Here is an 18,567-nt window from a genome sequence, read left to right on the forward strand (position 1 = left end):
TCAGAATAGAATCAGAATCATCTTTATTTGCCAGTATGTCCAAAACACACAAGGAATTTGTCTCCGGTAGTTGGAGCCGCTCTAGTACAACAGACAGTCAATTTACAGAACACTTTGGAGACATAAAGACATTGACAAAAAACAATTGTGCAAAAAGATGCAGAGTCCTCTAGCACTTAGAGCAGTTCGAATGACTAATATCGCAATAGTCCGGTGCAATGACCATTGTGCAAAGGGCGCTGAGACTTCAAGGAGTGTATGCGGTTTAAAGTGACGAGTAGTGCGATAATCTGGGACAATGGTTGTGCAAATGTTACGGATACTCCTCAATCAGTGTGCAAATGGAGCAGATGCTACTCTGGCATGAGTGGCCAGTATATGCAAATAGTGCAGCATGGCGAGACAACTACAGCGAGTGCACGAGTAATACATAAATGGCCCCACAGAAATGTGACAACGAACTCAAGTCAAAAAATTGCCAGCTTGTTGTCATGGAATTATAGGTTAGCTGTTTAAGAAGTTGATTGCAAGAGGGAAGAAGCTGTTGGAATGTCTACTAGTTCTAGTTTGCATTGATCGGTAGCGCCTACCTGAGGGGAGGAGCTGAAAGAGCTGGTGACCGGGGTGGGGAGGGTCCGAGAGGATTTTGCACGCCCTTGTCTTAGTTCTGGTAGCGTGCAAGTCCTCAAGGGTGGGTAGGGGGGTACCGACAATCCTTTCAGCAGTTTTGATTGTCCGTTGCAGTCGGAGTTTGTCCTTTTTTGTAGCAGCACCAAACCAGACTGTGATGGAAGAACACAGGACTGATTCGATGACCGCTGTGTAGAACTGTCTCAGCAGCTCCGGTGGCAGGCCGTGCTTTCTCAGAAGCCGCAGGAAGTACATCCTCTGCTGGGCCTTTTTGAGGACGGAGTTGATGTTGGTCGCCCACTTCAGGTCCTGGGAGATTGTAATTCCCAGGAACTTGAAGGTCTCGACGGTTGACACAAGGCAGCTGGACAACGTGAGGGGCAGCTGTGGCGAAGGATGCCTCCTGAAGTCCACGATCATCTCTACAGTCTTGAGCGTGTTCAGCTCCAGGTTGTGTCGGCCGCACCACAGCTCCAGCCGCTCCGCTTCCTGTCGATATGCAGACTCGTCATCGTTCGTGATGAGGCCGATGACAGTGGTGTCATCTGCAAACTTCAGGAGTTTGACAGTCGGGTTCGCTGAGGTGCAGTCGTTCGTGTAGAGAGAGAAGAGCAGCGGAGAGAGGACACAACCTTGGGGCGCCCCAGTGCTGATGCTGCGTGTGGATGAGGTGGCCTCCCCCAGCCTGACCTGCTGTGTCCTGCCCGTCAGAAAGCTGTAAATCCACTGGCAGATGGCAGGTGCGACGCTGAGCTGGAGAAGCTTGGATGAAAGGAGTTCAGGGATGATGGTGTTGAACGCTGAGCTGAAGTCCACGAACAGGATCCTCTCGTAGGTCCCTGCACTGTCGAGGTGTTCTAGGATGAAGTGCAGTCCCATGTTGACTGCATCATCCGCAGATCTGTTCGCTTGGTAGGCAAACTCCAGGGGGTCCAGCAGGGGACCTGTAACACTCTTGAGGTGGTCCAGCACGAGACGTTCAAAGGACTTCATGACCACAGATGTCAAAGCGACAGGCCTGTAGTCATTCAGACCCGAGATTGCAGGTTTCTTGGGGACTGGAATGATGGTGGAGCGTTTGAAACAGGAAGGAACTTCACACATTTCCAGAGATCTGTTGAAGATCTGAGTGAAGACTGGAGCGAGCTGGTCCGCGCAGACTTTGAGGCAGGATGGGGACACGTGGTCCGGGCCTGCCGCTTTGTTAATCTTTTGTTGTTTGAAGATGCGTCTCACATCCTGTTCATGGATGGTTAACGCAGAGGTCAGAGGTGTGATTGTGGTCGCGGGTGCGGCCGGGTTGGTGTGTGGTGTGAAACTGTCCTTTTCAAATCTGCAGTAGAAGGTATTCAAGTCGTTGGCTAGTGTGCTATTGTTCTCAGCTTGGGGGGATCGTCGCTTGTAATTAGTCAGCGATTGGAATGCATGCCAGAGTGATTTAGAGTCGTTTGCGCTAAACTTATTTTCCAACTTTGCTGCATAGTTCCTCTTTGCAATGTTAATTTCTTTAGTCAGCTGGTTTCTAGCTCGATTATACAGGGCCCTGTCCCCGCTCTGATATGCGTCCTCCTAAGCTTGGCGAAGCTGCTTAAATTTAGCAGTGAACCACGGCTTGTTGTTGTTGAATGTGCGAAATGATTTTGTTGGTACACAGACCTCTTCACAGAAACTGATATAGGATGTGACAGTGTCCGTATATTCATCCAGGCTGCCAGCTGAATTTTCAAAGACACTCCAGTCTGTGCAGTCTAAACAGCTTTGAATTTCCATCTTGGCTTCATTTGTCCACTTTTTGACTGTTTTCACTGTAGGCTTCGCACATTTAAGTTCTTGCCTGTACGTCGGTATTAAGTGAATTAAGCAGTGATCAGACGAGCCCAGGGCTGCACGAGGTATAGCACGGTATGCGTTTTTTACCGTAGTGTAGCAGTGGTCTAAAGTATTATTTTCCCTGGTAGGACAGTCGATGTGCTGCTTGTATTTAGGGAGTCCGTGGTTGAGTTTAGCTTTGTTAAAGTCCCCAAGAATAATGAGGGGTGAGTCGGGGTGTTTTTTTTCAATTTCGTTGACTTGATCGGCGAGCGTTAGCAATGCGGCGTTCGTGTTAGCTTGAGGCGTTATATAGACTCCAGCCAATATGAATGATGCGAACTCACGTGGCGAGTAGAATGGTTTACAGTTTAAGAATAGCGACTCCAAATGCGGGCTGCAGTGTGTACTGAGCACCGTGACGTCCGTACACCACCATTTTTCGTTGATATAGAGGCATATCCCGCCGCCCTTTGTTTTCCCCGATGATTCCATGTCGCGGTCCGCTCGATGAATGTTGAAGCCGGGGAGCATGACGCCGCCATCGGGTACAGCGTCGCAAAGCCAGGTCTCCGTGAAGCACATGGCCGCGGAACGTCCGAAGTCTTTCCTGGTCTTTAACAGAAGATGAAGCTCGTCCATTTTGTTGGATAGGGAGCGTACATTCGTGAGGTGGATCGACGGGAACGCCAATCTGTGTCCTCTCTTGCGGAGTTTCACCTGAATGCCGACTCGCTTCCGTCTCCATGCGCCGAAAACCGCGGACGCCGCTCCGGTGAGTAACTCGGGGAAAAAACTGAGTGGATATTCGAAAGTTGGTGACAGAAAGTCCGGAGTAGACTCCTTGATGGTTAGCTGGTCTCCCCTTGTGTAAGTGAGTCGTGTAAGGTCTCCAAAGAAAAACACAAAAACAAAGACAATACTAGAGAGCGCGTTACCGAGGCGACCACACTGGTAGGCGCCATCTTGATAATAGATAATAGATAGATAATGAACCAGCTTACAGCTACTTGATGTCTATAACGAGAGTATCTTTGCTGCTCCCATAACGCGAGTTGGTTAACAAGAGAAGGTTTTTACCTCACATCATTCATATTGGTTACATTGCTAAAATAGTGGCCTCCATTCTAATCGACACATTGTCTCATTTAATTGAAACACACGCACCTCAAATAGATGGCTCCTTTATTCGATCCATCCATCTGTCGATTTACATCCAGTATACCACTCCTCATCCTATAGGGCACATATAACCAAACCACCATGCACACTCACATTCACACCTATGGCCAATTTAGAGTCTTCAATGAACCTAATATGCATGCACCTACATAAGCCAGAGCCGAAATTCAAACCCTGAACCTCAGAACTGAGGCATACTTGCTCACTACTGTAATTGTAGGTTAGTATACAAATCATAGTCATAGTTTTTCCTCACAGACATTGAAAGGTTAACTGCTGCAAGTAAGACTGTTAGTACCTCGGTTGCTAGCCAAAACAGCAGTATCTACTGAAACGTCAACAGAACCTCAGATGTTCTAAACGAATTCCCCGGACAGTATTATTTCTGTTTTGTGGAGGCGGTGATTATTCTGGGGAGCTGCACGTCATCTGATTAGTTCCACTCCAGTTTCACTTACAGTATATATTATTTTGGTCAAGCATTGTCCCCTTTGTAGTTAAGGAATTAAATGTGCCCGGCCACTAGATGAGGAAATGCGTTACAGTCCCCTCATTGATTTTGTTCTTTTAGTTGGCTTCATATTACTATTCAGGCACATTAAAATAAGTTTAAAAGTGTAAAATGTAAAGAATGTGTCTTTACTGAGCAATTCGGAAAGCTCATCAGAAATGAGCCACGTTTAAGAATCCCCAGCTACAAATTTAACTCAAGGCTACTGCACTGGTAGCTGCTATTATTGATGATAATCTCCTAATCCTTGAAGGACTCCTCCACTTACCTCACTGAGCTCTCTCAATTCCATCCATTATCCCGCTACTGTGACAGTGTTGCGTAATAAGAGTGTCTCTGATTATGCACACACACTTACACAGTACATCCGAAAACAAATTGTAAATGTTTAGCAAAACAACAGACTGGATCAGACTTTTAATATTTTATGACATCGTAATACGTTTGACATTCCAGTAAGAGTTGGCACAGGTGACACATCTTTGTCTAATATTCTCCCAGAATACAACAGATTTATGTGGCTGTTGAGAGAAGACTGGATGTTTCATATATTTTAAGTACAGTAGACTGCACATTTTAAGTCAATTTAATTATAAGCACTTGTGGTGATGAAAGCAGTAGAATATACCTACAGTAATATGATTTTTTTTTTTTTTTTTTGTAAATACATTCTATGAAGTTCTGTATACAATATTAAGATATAGTTTATAATTACAGCCAATTATCTTTACATGTCCATAGTTCACCACAGCTTTTTCTGCTTCCCGAAATCTTCTTCTCCAGAGACCACCCTTAAGATATTTTTTTTACATTGTGTATGTCAGTGTTTGAAATGCAGTGGGCCACTTTGCAAGAGTTTGGGGAGCTTTGTGGTATATTTATGGTTTAAAGTATCAATATGTGCACTTATAATCACTTTTAGGGACGCATGAATTCGTGAATTGTTACTATTAACAATCGGGCTCAGTCCCTATCCCTGTTGAATCGTGGTGTTCCACTGTATATATTATAATAACTGTATTCATTCATTCATGTATCCATTTTGATTATTCTGAGGGAAAAAACAACCTTTATAAACCGAGAACTCCTGAAAAGTTTACAGAAATTAATTTCACTATAATTGTATTCAAACAATTCGTAGTCTCTGAACATGTTCAACAATAGATGACAATTCCTACATGTGTGTTATGAAAGGAATTTAGACATTTCATTCAAAACACAATGACTCCAGAAACTGCCTTTTTTTTCTCTCCAAACAAAAGAACATGCAGTGGATTTCCTCAAGCATTAACAACTTGAGTTCTGTGTCAGGCTGCTCCTTCACTTCATGTTCAAATTCCCTTGTAAACAACCATTTAAATCAAGTTGGATACACTCATTAAAAAGAAAAATCAAATTAAATTGTAAGCATGTGCACATTTTTTTTTGTACATCCCGTTGTCCTCCACAATAATCGAGTGAAAATGATTTATAGGCCAGATGAAAGCATACAACTATAAATATTTAACTTATTTGTTTATTTATTTATTTTGACAGTAACATGTTATTCCTTTTTCCAATGCAGTTTACACATATATAGTATAATCAACTGAGGTAGCAGAGTGGTTGAGTTGATTTCAACAGTGGAGGTTCAGATTGAGGATGGAGAGTTTGGAATCTACTTTTGATTGGAAGGATAGGGATACGGAGCCTGATGTCCCGCCACGGAGGCAAACAACAGTCTTGAATTTGAGGCAAGGAGACAAAAGATAATTCAGGTTGATTAAACCAGAAGAGTTCTGAACGATGAAAATAAATTTTGGCTCATTCGCATTGGACACAATATTGGCCAGGACAATTTTACAAGAAATTTTATCGATTAATGTCCTACTGAAAAATGAAAGAAGTCGATCCATGATGGAAAATACAACCTTCCAGGAGGCCAGGTTTTAATGTTGATTATTTTATTAATTGGGAATTATTTAATTGAATTGATTTATTTGTGAGTTTAGAGTCAAGGAAGCATTTCAGTGATTGACTTAAAAAATTCACCTGCAGTCAATGACATTTAAAATTTTCCTGGTTGAAGAGTAGGCTACATTTCAGTAAAACTATTTCCGGGTCACGGTTTAGTAGCGTAGCCCAGGCATCCCATCTTCCGGGGAACGCACTCCGGCTCCTCCTGGGGGACGCTTAGGCGTTCCCTGCCCAGACAAGCTCATATAATCCGTCTGCTGAGTTCACGGTCTTCCCTGAGGTCTCCTACTATTTGGACATGCCCCGAACACCTTAAATGAAAGGAACCTCAGAAGGAATCAGATGTCCAAACCAAACCACTTCACGTGACGCGATGTAAAAGAAAAGCAATTCTAGTTTGAATTTACTTTGAACTCCCACTCTTAGCCTGAAGCAAATACAGCCACTTTACAAAGAAAAGCCAATTTAGATTCTTCTGAAAACTTTCAATTGACAAATTTGAACAGTATGTGCACAGGCAACTTGTAGGTGAGCTATAGAAAGTATATATTCATATACCATGCATCAGACCAATATGGGACATCATCTTGGACAATACTTTCTTTTTGGACATCTTGGACACTTAAATAAATAAATAAACAAACAAACAAACAAACATACACAAATAGCATTTTTTTTCAGGCAGCTTGTCAAATATTAAATTGCATTAAATACAATTATTATTTTTTTCATCTGTACAAGACTAACTTGACCTATTTTTCCATCCTCCCTCTGTCAGGCTCCCCTCTGGCCAATGGTAAAATGCATCTGCACAGCTCAGTAAAACGCAAGCTGGTAGAGAACAAGTGCTACGTGTTTGACAAGCGGCTCAGGTACAACGTACGACAGAACGAGAGCAACTGTCGATTTCGGGACATCGTAGTCCGGAAGGAGGATGGTTTCACGCATGTCCTTCTTTCCAGCCAAACAACGGATAACAACGCTCTGACACCAGAGGTGGGAACGGCAAAGTCTCCACACACAATACATGAAGATGTTGTTATATTAACTTGTGCTTTGACATGTTCACTGTTTTTATCAAGGGGGTGATCACAACTTATTTTCAATAGAAGTATAGTAAGTAAGAAAGAGGTACAATTCAATGCAGATTTTTGCAAAATGATTGATGATTTGACTGATAGTTCTGCTGCATCTACTGTATTTAGCCCCATAACTCTAACACAGTTGATATTGTCCTCCCAATGCCTAATTTGTCCTAATTGTAAGCTTTAAAGACTTCCCTTGGTATCAGTTGCTCACTTTTGTGTTCAGCAAATGCTTATCCTACACTTAGACTTTTACTCTACCATAATGCATCTCATAAACAAAATAGTTTACTCTGTATGCATAATCAATCCATTTGTCTTTTTTTTTTTAATGGTGCAATTCAGTCCAATCTTGGGGCAAGCCACTTGAAAGATGCAGATGTCATTGACCTTGTACTGTATATCCCAAGGTTCTCCTATTTGTTTTGTACATCTCCACATATTACTAACATTGTAAGTACCCAACATTGCCCCATGTGACAAAGCTTTCCATCTGTGTAAAGAAAGCCTGAAAGAATAGTACTATATTTAACTCAATAGAACATGGGAATACTCAAGATCTGAGATTTGGGAATTAAAAGTACAGGCGGAGCTGATAAACTTGGCTTTGACTCTTTAAGCTATCCCATTGTTAAAAGATTTAAAACTACTCAACTGACAAAGTTTACAACATTGTGAACTGATCTTCTTGAAGCTTTCTATCATATGCTATACCACCAGTTAAAAATATCTTTTTTTTACATTGACTAATGTTATGAGTGTAACATTGACAAATGTTATGTATGATATTTTTTTATCCAAGGGTTGAAGTGAGGGTTGATGATACTGTAACCTCCTCAGTTGGCAACTATTCTTTTAATGGGCTTTCCTTCAACTCATTTCACAGGAACGCATTTGAAAATCCAGGTGTTGACTGGCGTGATGCATATAAAAAGTGATGCATTTCTAGTTTACTTAAAATATTTGGATAACACTGAAATAGTTTTTCTTCCCTTGCATCTTTAGTGGGTAAGCTTTCTCTGCTGAAGTTTAAACCAAGCAGCAGTCCATCACTCTGTTTGATTAAAAACAAAATCAACATTTGCTTCTGTCCTTCACACAAATGTAGATTTTTCTCTGGAGCTCATTACACATTCATTTCACTTTTCTGTTGTCTTCTGTCTCACAGATTTGAAGTAACACTTGTTCATATTATTTGACCATGATTTGGATTCACCTGGACAGAATAAGGCACTGAAATATAACACAGAGTAAGGTTACAACTGCAGATAATGGTTGAGGTCAGGTGACTGACTGAGCATTGAAGACTACTCTGTTTCTTTGCCTTCAAAAGTTCCTGTCCAACTGCAATAGAAAATGCAAGTTGCATACATTGGCTATCACTTTGGCGTAATACAGTGGTTTGTTACGTGTGCTTAGACTGTCTGTCTGACAGGCTGCATTGTCTATAATAAGGGGGAATTTTGAGAGGTTAGTGATAAATGGCAGCTGAACAAAGGGATGACCAGCCTGAGTCGTCACCGTAAAAGGAGAAAGCATCATGACTGGCCTTCATCAAAACTAAAACTAAAACAAAGACACAATCAAATTCCCAAGCTATCCATTACCATAGAAGTAAAATGAGAAGATGTTGTAACTGTCGTAGTTAGCCGTGACTACAAGTCAGCCCAGACTATAAGATTTATACAGTATATATCATTTATATTAAAAATGATTAGGGATTTTCAGCAAGGGCTGAAGACGTTACCATGATTTGTTCTCCTTTATTTGTTTTCAGGTAGGGTTATATTACACCTGTCATTGTGCTGCTTTTTAGATCATGAAGGAGGTGTGTCGGGCTCTCGGTAATGCAGCGGCCGATGACAGCAAACTGTTATTGCTCAGCTCTGTGGGGACTATCTTCTGCAGTGGGTTAGAGCCATCCTACCTGATAGGCCGTCTGTCCACCGACCGCAGGAAAGAGAGCAGTCGCATTGCAGATGCCGTAAGGTAAGTTGAAAACTCTCCCACAACTACATGACCGCTGTTGGACGCAGACCATCTACAGAAGAACCAGGCTGAGGTTTTAGTTGTGAAAAGCACATTTAGAGAATCAGAATCATCTTTCTTTTGCCATGTATGTCCAAAAAAACACACAAGAAATGTGTCTCCGGTAGTTGGGAGCTGCTCTAGTATGACAACAGACAGTCAATTGACAGAAAATACTTTTAAGACATAAAGACATTGAGAAAAACAGTCGCTGAGCAATAAAAGGTTGGTAGTAATCTGGTAATGCCGGTACAATTTACTTATTTTTTTTTTTTGGGACAATTGTGCAAAAAGATGCAGTCCTCTAGCAATTAGAGCAGTTTGAATGACTAATATAGCAATAGTCCGGTGCAATGACCATTGTGCAAAGGGCGCCGAGACTTCAAGGAGTGTATGTAGTTTAAAGTGACGAGTAGCGCGATAATCTGAGACAATGTTGATTGTGCAAATGTTGCAGATACTCCTGAATCAGTGTGCAAATGGAGCAGATGCTACTCTGGCATGAGTGGCCAGTATTGGTCAACAACAGATATGCAAATAGTGCAGCGTGGCGAGACTACTACAGTGAGTGCACGAGTAATGTATAATTGGCCCCACAGAAATGTGACAACGAACCCAAGTCAAAAAATTGCCAGCATGTTGTAATGGAATTGGAGGTTAGGTGTTTAAGAAGTTGATCGCAAGAGGGAAGAAGCTGTTGGAATGTCTGCTAGTTCTAGTTTGCATTGATCGGTAGCGTCTACCTGAGGGAAGGAGGCGGAAGAGCCGGGGACCGGGATGTGGAGGGTCCGAGAGGATTTTGCACGCTCTTGTCTTAGTTCTGGCAGCGTGCAAGTCCTCAAGGGTGGGTAGGGGGGTACCGACAATCCTTTCAGCAGTTTTGATGGTCCATTGCAGTCGGAGTTTGGCCTTTTTTGTAGCAGCACCAAACCAGACTGTGATGGAACAACACAGGACTGATTCGATGACCGCTGTGTAGAACTGCCTCAGAAGCTCCGGTGGCAGGCCGTGCTTTCTCAGAAGCCGCAGGAAGTACATCCTCTGCTGGAGTTGATGTTGGTCGCCCACTTCAGGTCCTGAGAGATTGTAATTTCCAGGAACTTGAAGGTCTCGACGGTTGACACAAGGCAGCTGGACAATGTGAGGGGCAGCTGTGGCGAAGGATGCCTCCTGAAGTCCACGATCATCTCTACAGTCTTGAGCGTGTTCAGCTCCAGGTTGTGTCGGCCGCACCACAGCGCCAGCCGTTCCGCTTCCTGTCGATATGCAGACTCGTCACCGTCCTTGATGAGGCCGATGACAGTGGTGTCATCTGCAAACTTCAGGAGTTTGACAGTCGGGTTCGCTGAGGTGCAGTCGTTCGTGTAGAGAGAGAAGAGCAGCGGAGAGAGGACACAACCTTGGGGCGCCCCAGTGCTGATGCTGCGTGTGGATGAGGTGGCCTCCCCCAGCCTGACCTGACCGCGTAGGTCCCTGCACTGTCGAGGTGTTCTAGGATGAAGTGCAGTCCCATGTTGACTGCATCATCCGCAGACCTGTTCGCTTGGTAGGCAAACTGCATGGGGTCCAGTAGGAGGCCTGTGACACTCTTGAGGTGGTCCAGCACGAGGCGTTCAAAGGACTTCATGACCACAGATGTCAAGGCGACAGGCCTGTAGTCATTTAGATCCGAGATTGCAGGTTTCTTGGGGGCTGGAATGATGGTGGAGCGTTTGAAACAGGATGGAACTTCGCACAGTTCCAGAGATCTATTGAAGATCTGAGTGAAGACTGGAACGAGCTGGTCCGCGCAGACTTTGAGGCAGGATGGGGACACATGGTCTGGGCCTGCCGCTTTGTTAATCTTTTGTTGTTTGAAGATGCGTCTCACATCCTGTTCTTGGATGGTTAACGCATAAGTCAGAGGTGTGATTGTGGTCAGGGGTGCGCCCGGGTGGGTGTGGGGTGTGAAAGTGTCCTTTTCAAATCTGCAGTAGAAGGTATTCAAGTTGTTGGCTAGTGTGCTACTGTTCTCAGCTTGGGGGGATCGTCGCTTGTAATTAGTCAGCGATTGGAATGCATGCCAGACTGATTTAGAGTCATTAGCGCGAAACTGTTTTTCCAACTTTGCTGCATAGTTCCTCTTTGCAATGTTAATTTCTTTAGTCAGCTGGTTTCTAGCTCGATTATACAGGGCCCTGTCCCCGCTCTGATATGCGTCCTCCTTAGCTTGGCGAAGCTGTTTAAGTTTAGCAGTGAACCACGGCTTGTTGTTGTTGAATGTGCAAGGATGTAACAGTGTCCGTATATTCATCCAGGCTGCCTGGATGGAAAATCTATCCCTTTTATGCCAGAACAGTTTTTTACTGTGTCACAGTGGAGTTTTTAAGCTTCCGCTGTGGTATTATAATTGAGGTTTATTGAGAATCAGACTTGATCAGTCGAGCAGAACAATGTTTCTAGAAGGGAGAGAGAAACAAAGACAAAAGACAAAGCACTAATTGTAAACAGAATGAGAGAAGTAAATCATACCGTTGATACCGTTTTACATGCACAAAGACCGACAAAAGTGTCCTGTAATTGCTGTGGCCGCACCGCGGCGGCTGAGGACCCCACCCAATCAATCAAGGGGCGAGATCAGGCCCAGGGGTCCACCCGAGAGCAGCCCGGCGGACGGGACACAGCCCCACTGAGCCGCCCCAACAACCGGCCACCCAGTGGGGGCCGCAGGGACCCAATGCCACCCCCCCCAGCCAACACCCCCCATCCCACCCACCGCCCCGCACCCGACAAGGGAACGATAAGGGGGCCAGAAGGAGGAAAGAAAATCCCATCCCTAAGACGCCAGCACCGCAAGCGCAGGGTCAAGAAGAGAAGATCCCCAGTCCAAGCATGTGTCCTTTCATGGTGAAAATCAGTCTAAAGTGTGAAAAAGAGAAAAAATAAATAAATAAATTAGAAAAACAAGAAAATAAAACAACAACAAAGAATACTGAAGGCAAAACTTTACTATTACATTTACAATATATTTTTGTTATTTTCAGATGGCATTCTACCCGGGCAGAGGAATGAAATCTATGAGACTTTTCAAGCGCATGAGGGAAAATGTTCCTGTTGTTTTGATCATTCCTTTTTTCTTATAAACTTATCTGGGTCTGGGTACCAGTCCAAGAAGAAGAAGAAGAAGAAAGAGGAGTTGTCTTGTATTCTGGACCTTAATCTTTCAGTTGTTACTCAAAAGCCATGTCCATTTGTGAGGGCAGGAATTTTAGATGGGTAAATCGAGACCTTTATTACTGTATAAACACGTCCTCAAGTTCTACTGCTCTTTACCTCATCTAGGGACTTTGTGATGGCATTCATACGCTTCAAAAAGCCCATAGTGGTGGCAATCAACGGGCCTGCCCTGGGCTTGGGGGCTTCTATCCTGCCCCTGTGTGATGTGGTTTGGGCCAGTGAGAGAGCCTGGTTCCAGACTCCCTGCGCAGCGCTTCACCTCACCCCCTCTGGCTGCTCCTCTTATACTTTCCCGCAAATCCTCGGTGTGGCTCTGGTAAGTCCAAGCAAATCTTATTCAGCCATCCAGTTTATGTTTAAATCTCCCTTAAGTATGATGTTTTTTTTGTTTTGTTTTTTGTCCAAATGACAGGCCAATGAGATGCTGTTCTGTGGTAGAAAGCTGACAGCACAAGAAGCTTGCAATCGAGGTCTGGTGTCACAGGTATTCTGGCCAACTACATTTAATCAGGAAGTGATGCTGCGTGTGAAGGAGATGGCGTCGTGCAATGCCGTGGTGCGTGCCAAACCAGACAAGTGACACAAGGTGTTTGTTCTCTCGAAAATAGCCAACAAACCTCCTTTGTTTGCCCAAAAGGTTTTAGAAGAATCCAAATGCCTGGTTCGGAGCATCCTCCTGCGTGTTCTGGAGGAAGTGAATGAGAAGGAGTGTCAGATGTTAAAGCAGCGTTGGTGTTCAACCAAAGGACTGGAGGCGCTCTTCAGCTACCTACACAACAAAACGTATGAGAAGTGACCTCAAACTAAAGATACAGTTTGATGTAAGCCTTTGTTGCCGTCCATCAGCAGAGAACAATCCCGGGATTGAGTTTGCTTCCAACAAGTTGTTCTGGATCAGGTTTATAAAAGAGAGTTTTAAATTGGACCATCCAGATGTTGCATGTCCTTTCGAAAGGTCTAAGGGACCAAAAGTGCTTTAGTTTCATATAGTGTAAACAGGGCTCTCGGGGGAAGCTACAGTGTGTTCTGTACCAATGTGAGAAACAATCCAGATTAAGGGGGGAAAAATTGTCTGATTGCATATGACAAAGTGATTATATATATATATATATATATATATATATATATGAATGAATGTATATACTTCATACATATTTAAGTACAAAAGTTATTTTCTGTATATAAGAGCTTTATTTTAGTTCTTCAGTTGCCTGCTATTTTTAAGAAGAAGAAGAAGAAGAAGAAGAAGAAAACAGTGAAAACCAAAGTTTACATGAGGACACTGTTTCTTTATCCTTAACATTCCTCTCAGGCTACGGAAATGTTTTTCTCAGCATCTCAGTTCTGGTGTCTACAATAAATATGAGTTTTTGTGGGCAAATTAATCGATGATTTGGTAATTGATCATTCTGGTGATTGTGTGGAATTGGCACTGTTCACTCGGAAGAACAACATTATGTCAGGTTGTGATGTTAGAGTAACATCCCCACTAACCCACTCTTCTGGGCAGCATTATTCTGCTCAATACTAAAAAACATCATCAGCCACTTTTTATGATCACAAATCACTGTTAGGTCATATGAAGTAGTAGCAAGTAATATATTTTGGAAGAATAAACCTAGTTCTTTTTTTCTCATAAATATCTTAACCCCAAGTATAATCTGACTTTGAATGATCAACAACTGTTCTGTATGAGCAAAAGTCTTGGGGAACACCTATTAAACCACTACGCCCGTTTTTTTAAAGACTAGGCCCCTTAGTTCCTCATGAATATTAATTGTTCATCTTATCTAGATATTTTTGCCAATTCTATGCTTCCAACTTCGTCGCAACGTTCTGTGAAAAAGATAGTTTCATTCACAGTGCAAAGAGCATTAAAGAGGCATGCTTGGAGAAGTTTGGTGCAGAAGAAATTTATCAAACACAATTGGGATAACTAGAACAGACGGACAATGACCTCTGACTTCACAAATGTTCTAACATAAAATCTCACTGGACCACTTCAAAATGTTGTAGAGTCATCCCAAAACGTTGGAGGTGCAAAGTGGGGACAATATCTGTGTTTTTCTTCCATTTTAATTTTCTGATTTGGGGTCCCATTACTTTACTATCCACATTAGCTTATGTCGTATTCAACATCCTCTGCTTACTGTCACTTAGCAGTTTTAATGGAGTAGATAAGTGAAAGAATTGTTCGACTATTGTTGCAAGCTTGAAATTTTGTATATACACTCTTCGAATCCCACTCTTTAAAAAAATGTCCACTGCTCACACAAAATTCCAAGATGGCAGCCCCAAAATCCAAGATGTCTGCCCAAAAAATGTAATTTTCATTCCTTTATAACTCAAAATGAATTGATTATAGGCCCCAAAAATGCACTAAAGTTGAAAATCAAATTGGGTATTGGGGATATTCTTACATTTCTTGCGCTACAGCATAGGCATGTTTCCAGACTCAGGAAGGAAAGCAAAAAATGGGTTTATTAGCTGTAACTTTTACTTTTTTTTTTTTTTTTTTTAAATCCACAGATGCATTAAAGTTGAATACATATATGGCTCTTGTTGACATTTTGCTATCACAAGCATTCATGTAGCCATTATAATTCTTGAGCTACAGCATGAAGTACATACCTCTGTGAGTTGACAAAAAATGGGTTTATCAGTCATGATTTTGAAACTATTGATTTTCTGCTTCAGAAGTACATTGAAACTGATGATGGCACTTTTGTGGTCTTATTTGTAGATATACTGAACTGTTCCATAAGTGTTTCATACATGCCATCAATAAATAGGATCTTCTACCAAAATGTCCACTATAGCCATATTTATATTTGATTTGAATACATTTGTATATATTAAATAATATATATTTTCTCAAAGTTATGGTTCATAAACCCATTTTTTTTATCTCTGTAAAAGAGAGGTATTGAGACTGTAAAAGTACCTATATGCTTACATATGCTATATGTAAAAGTACCTACATGCTTCTAGAACCATAATAGATACAAACATGCCTTGGTACCCAACTTTATATTCAACTTTAGTACATTATGGGGCTTAAAATCAATGCATTTCGAGTCATAAAGGGGAAAAAAATTATAATTTGTGCGGACATCTTAGATTTAAGAATTTGCGTGACCAGCGGTATTTTTAAAAGAGAGTGATTTGAAAAGTATATATAACAAATTTCATGCTTGTTATGAATGTCATCTGCTCTAATATATGAGGTTATTTTCACGTTCATTTATCCTTGATTTTTGTTTTTGGTTCTTGTTCTGTCCATTTGTCTGTCCATGGTATTGACATACGTAAAACACACTGGAAGTCTACTGAAATCTTCATTCACTTTGGCCCTAGAGCAGAGTGACTTAAGGTTAAATGAGAGTACTAACTATAAGACACAGCCTATAGTGTAAGTTCAATAATGGAAAGATTTGCACTGGATTCCATCCCATTTTTGGGAGAAAATATCCACAAAATATGGCTTGCAGGTTTAAATGGAGATGTGAAACGTTTGATGTCTGTACAATCATGATATTTATTGACAGTCTTGTTTAGTACTAATTGTCAAGTAATCAGATTGTGGTTCAGGTAATTTGTCAGTGATCAGTGTTGTGAGTCGCTGTCAGGAATTTATGTATCAGCATGTGATGACTGATGAGAGGTTCTATTTTGATGTGTTATGTTTAGGATCTATTTTGTTTTACCAAATATATATACTATATGAAATATGTGGAAACTATTTTGTAAAAAAAAAAAAATAATGTGTAGACTGCCATACTTGGAGCTTGTTGCATGTAAGATACTGTAAATAATATGAATGTGTGGCCTGTTATTTCTGAGTATATTTTGTACTTGCATTGTAAGTAGCATTTGAAGATGTTGGTTGTACGTATGTATGTTTATTTTTGTATTTATGCAAGGGAAGGTGTGCTTTGTTTCTGAGACACCCTGATTCTAAATAACCTTTTATTAACCATTTAAGATTAGATGTATTGAACAAAAAGGGTTGGAGAAGTGGCTATATTATTCCTAAGTAAGAATATTTATTTTAAATCTTGACTAAAATGCAATATATGATAGTATAGTATAGTCATTTGTGAAGTTGTGAAAGGCTTGTTGAAGAACACCCCCCCCCCCCCCACCCCCCAAAAAAATAAAACTTCCACAAAATAAAAGACAAGTTAAATGCATGATTAGTGCCTTATTTTTCTTATCTTTCTTTTATATTGGAATGCACCTGACCTTTATTCTGCTTGTTGGGATATTGTTAAGGGATCAATATACAGTAATTAATATTCACACACACAAAAATCACGTTCACCGTTTCTTTCCTTTTACATGTAAAAAGTATTTTTCTGAATGTGTGTGTGTGTGTATATATATATATATATATATATGTATACATCCATCCATCCATCCATTTTCTGACCCACTTCTCCTCACTAGGGTCGCGGGCGTGCTGGAGCCTATCCCAGCTGTCATCGGGCACGAGGCGGGGTACACCCTGAACTGGTTGCCAACCAATCGCAGGGCACATAGAAACAAACAACCATTCGCACTCACAGTCACACCTACGGCCAATTTAGAGTCCAATTAATGCATGTTTTTGGGATGTGGGAGGAAACCGGAGTGCCCGGAGAAAACCCACGCAGGCACGGGGAGAACATGCAAACTCCACATAGGCGGGGCCGGGGATTGAACCCGGGTCCACAGAACTGTGAAGCTGACGCTCTAACCAGTCGGCCGCCACACACACACACACACACACACACACACGCACGCACGCACGCACACACACTCAGCGGCTGAAATAAGTATTTAACATAGTCACTGTTTTTCTCACTCAATATGCTTCCAAAGGTGCTATTGACCTGAAAATTTCACCAGATGATGAACAACACAAGTAATCCATACATACAAAGAAAGTAGAACAAATAAACTCAGAAATTAAGTTGTGTGTAATAATGTGAAATGGCACAGGGGGAAAGTATTTAATGAAAGAAAGAGATGCAAAAAGGCATGGAAAGTCAAGACAACACCTAAAATATATCGATAATCAAACAGCAATCCAGCCCCTTGTCAGTGCAAATGAATATCAGGTGGTTCAGTCCTAATTGATGGCCTACAAAAAGGTCTCATTGCCAAGGTGTGAGTCAAGACACATCTCATGATGGGTAAGAGCAAAGACCTGTCTAAAGACCATAGCAAATTCATTGTTGCAAAACATAACGATGGCATTGGTTACAGGCGTATATCTAAGCTTCTGAATGTTCCGGTGAGCGCGGTTGGGGTCATAATGTGGAAGTGGAAAGCCAACCGTACCACCATAAATTTGCCTCTATCAGGTGCTGCTCACTAGATTTCTGACAGAGGAGTGCAAAGAATAATCAGAAGAGTTGTCCAAGAGCCAAGGACCACCTGTGGAGAGCTTCAAAAAGACCTGGAATTAGCAGGTACTGTTGTCACAAGGAAAACAGTGAGTAATGCACTCCACCGCCTTGGCCTGTATGCACGCTCACTACGCAAGACCCCATTGCTGAAAAAAAAAACATGTCAAAGCGTGTTTAAAGTTTGCTGAACAACATTTGGAGAAGCCACTTAAATACTGAGAGAGTACAGTCTGGTCGGATGAGAGCAAAATTGAACTCTGGATCCCATAATGCACACCACGTTTGGAGGAGAAATGGCATTACACATCAGCCTCAAAATACTTTACCAACAGTGAAGTTTGGAGGTGGGAAGATGATGGTGTGGGGCTGCTTTTCAACAAATGGTACTGGTAAACTTCACATTATTAAAGAAAGGATGAATGGGCAAATGTACAGGGACATTCTTGACAAAAATCTGCTGCCTCGACGACGACGATGAAATTGAAACGAGGGTGGACACTTCAGCAGGATAATGATCCAAAACATACTGCCAAGGAAACTCTGAAAAATAAAGCTGCTAGAATGGCGAGCCTATCACCTCACTTGAATCTAATCAAAAATCTATGGAAAGAACTGAAACTCAAGGTCCATAAAAGAAGCCCACGGAACCTGCAAGATTTGAAGACTGCTTGTGTGGAGGAATGGGCCAAAATCACACCAGCGGAATGCATGCAACTCGTTTCTCCATACAGGAGGTGTCTTGAAGCTGTCATTGCAA

General features: G+C 42.0%; 1 protein-coding gene across 2 annotated transcripts in view; it reads left to right on the top strand.

Moving 5' to 3' along the window:
- LOC133474383 (chromodomain Y-like protein 2) overlaps positions 1-16,610 on the top strand; it is a 33,360-nt gene extending 16,750 nt beyond the window's left edge. For both annotated transcript variants that reach the window (XM_061766064.1, XM_061766065.1), the window contains 5 exons: positions 6,867-7,084; positions 8,990-9,162; positions 12,523-12,733; positions 12,830-12,973; positions 13,055-16,610. In XM_061766064.1, coding sequence (XP_061622048.1) covers positions 6,867-7,084; positions 8,990-9,162; positions 12,523-12,733; positions 12,830-12,973; positions 13,055-13,213 — 905 coding nt within the window. In that variant the 3' untranslated portion in view covers positions 13,214-16,610. The remainder of the gene's footprint in view (positions 1-6,866; positions 7,085-8,989; positions 9,163-12,522; positions 12,734-12,829; positions 12,974-13,054) is intronic.
- Positions 16,611-18,567: the final 1,957 nt, after the last annotated feature.

Source organism: Phyllopteryx taeniolatus, chromosome 2 (assembly GCF_024500385.1).
Source record: "Phyllopteryx taeniolatus isolate TA_2022b chromosome 2, UOR_Ptae_1.2, whole genome shotgun sequence".
In the NCBI taxonomy this organism is placed as follows: Eukaryota; Metazoa; Chordata; class Actinopteri; order Syngnathiformes; family Syngnathidae; genus Phyllopteryx; species Phyllopteryx taeniolatus.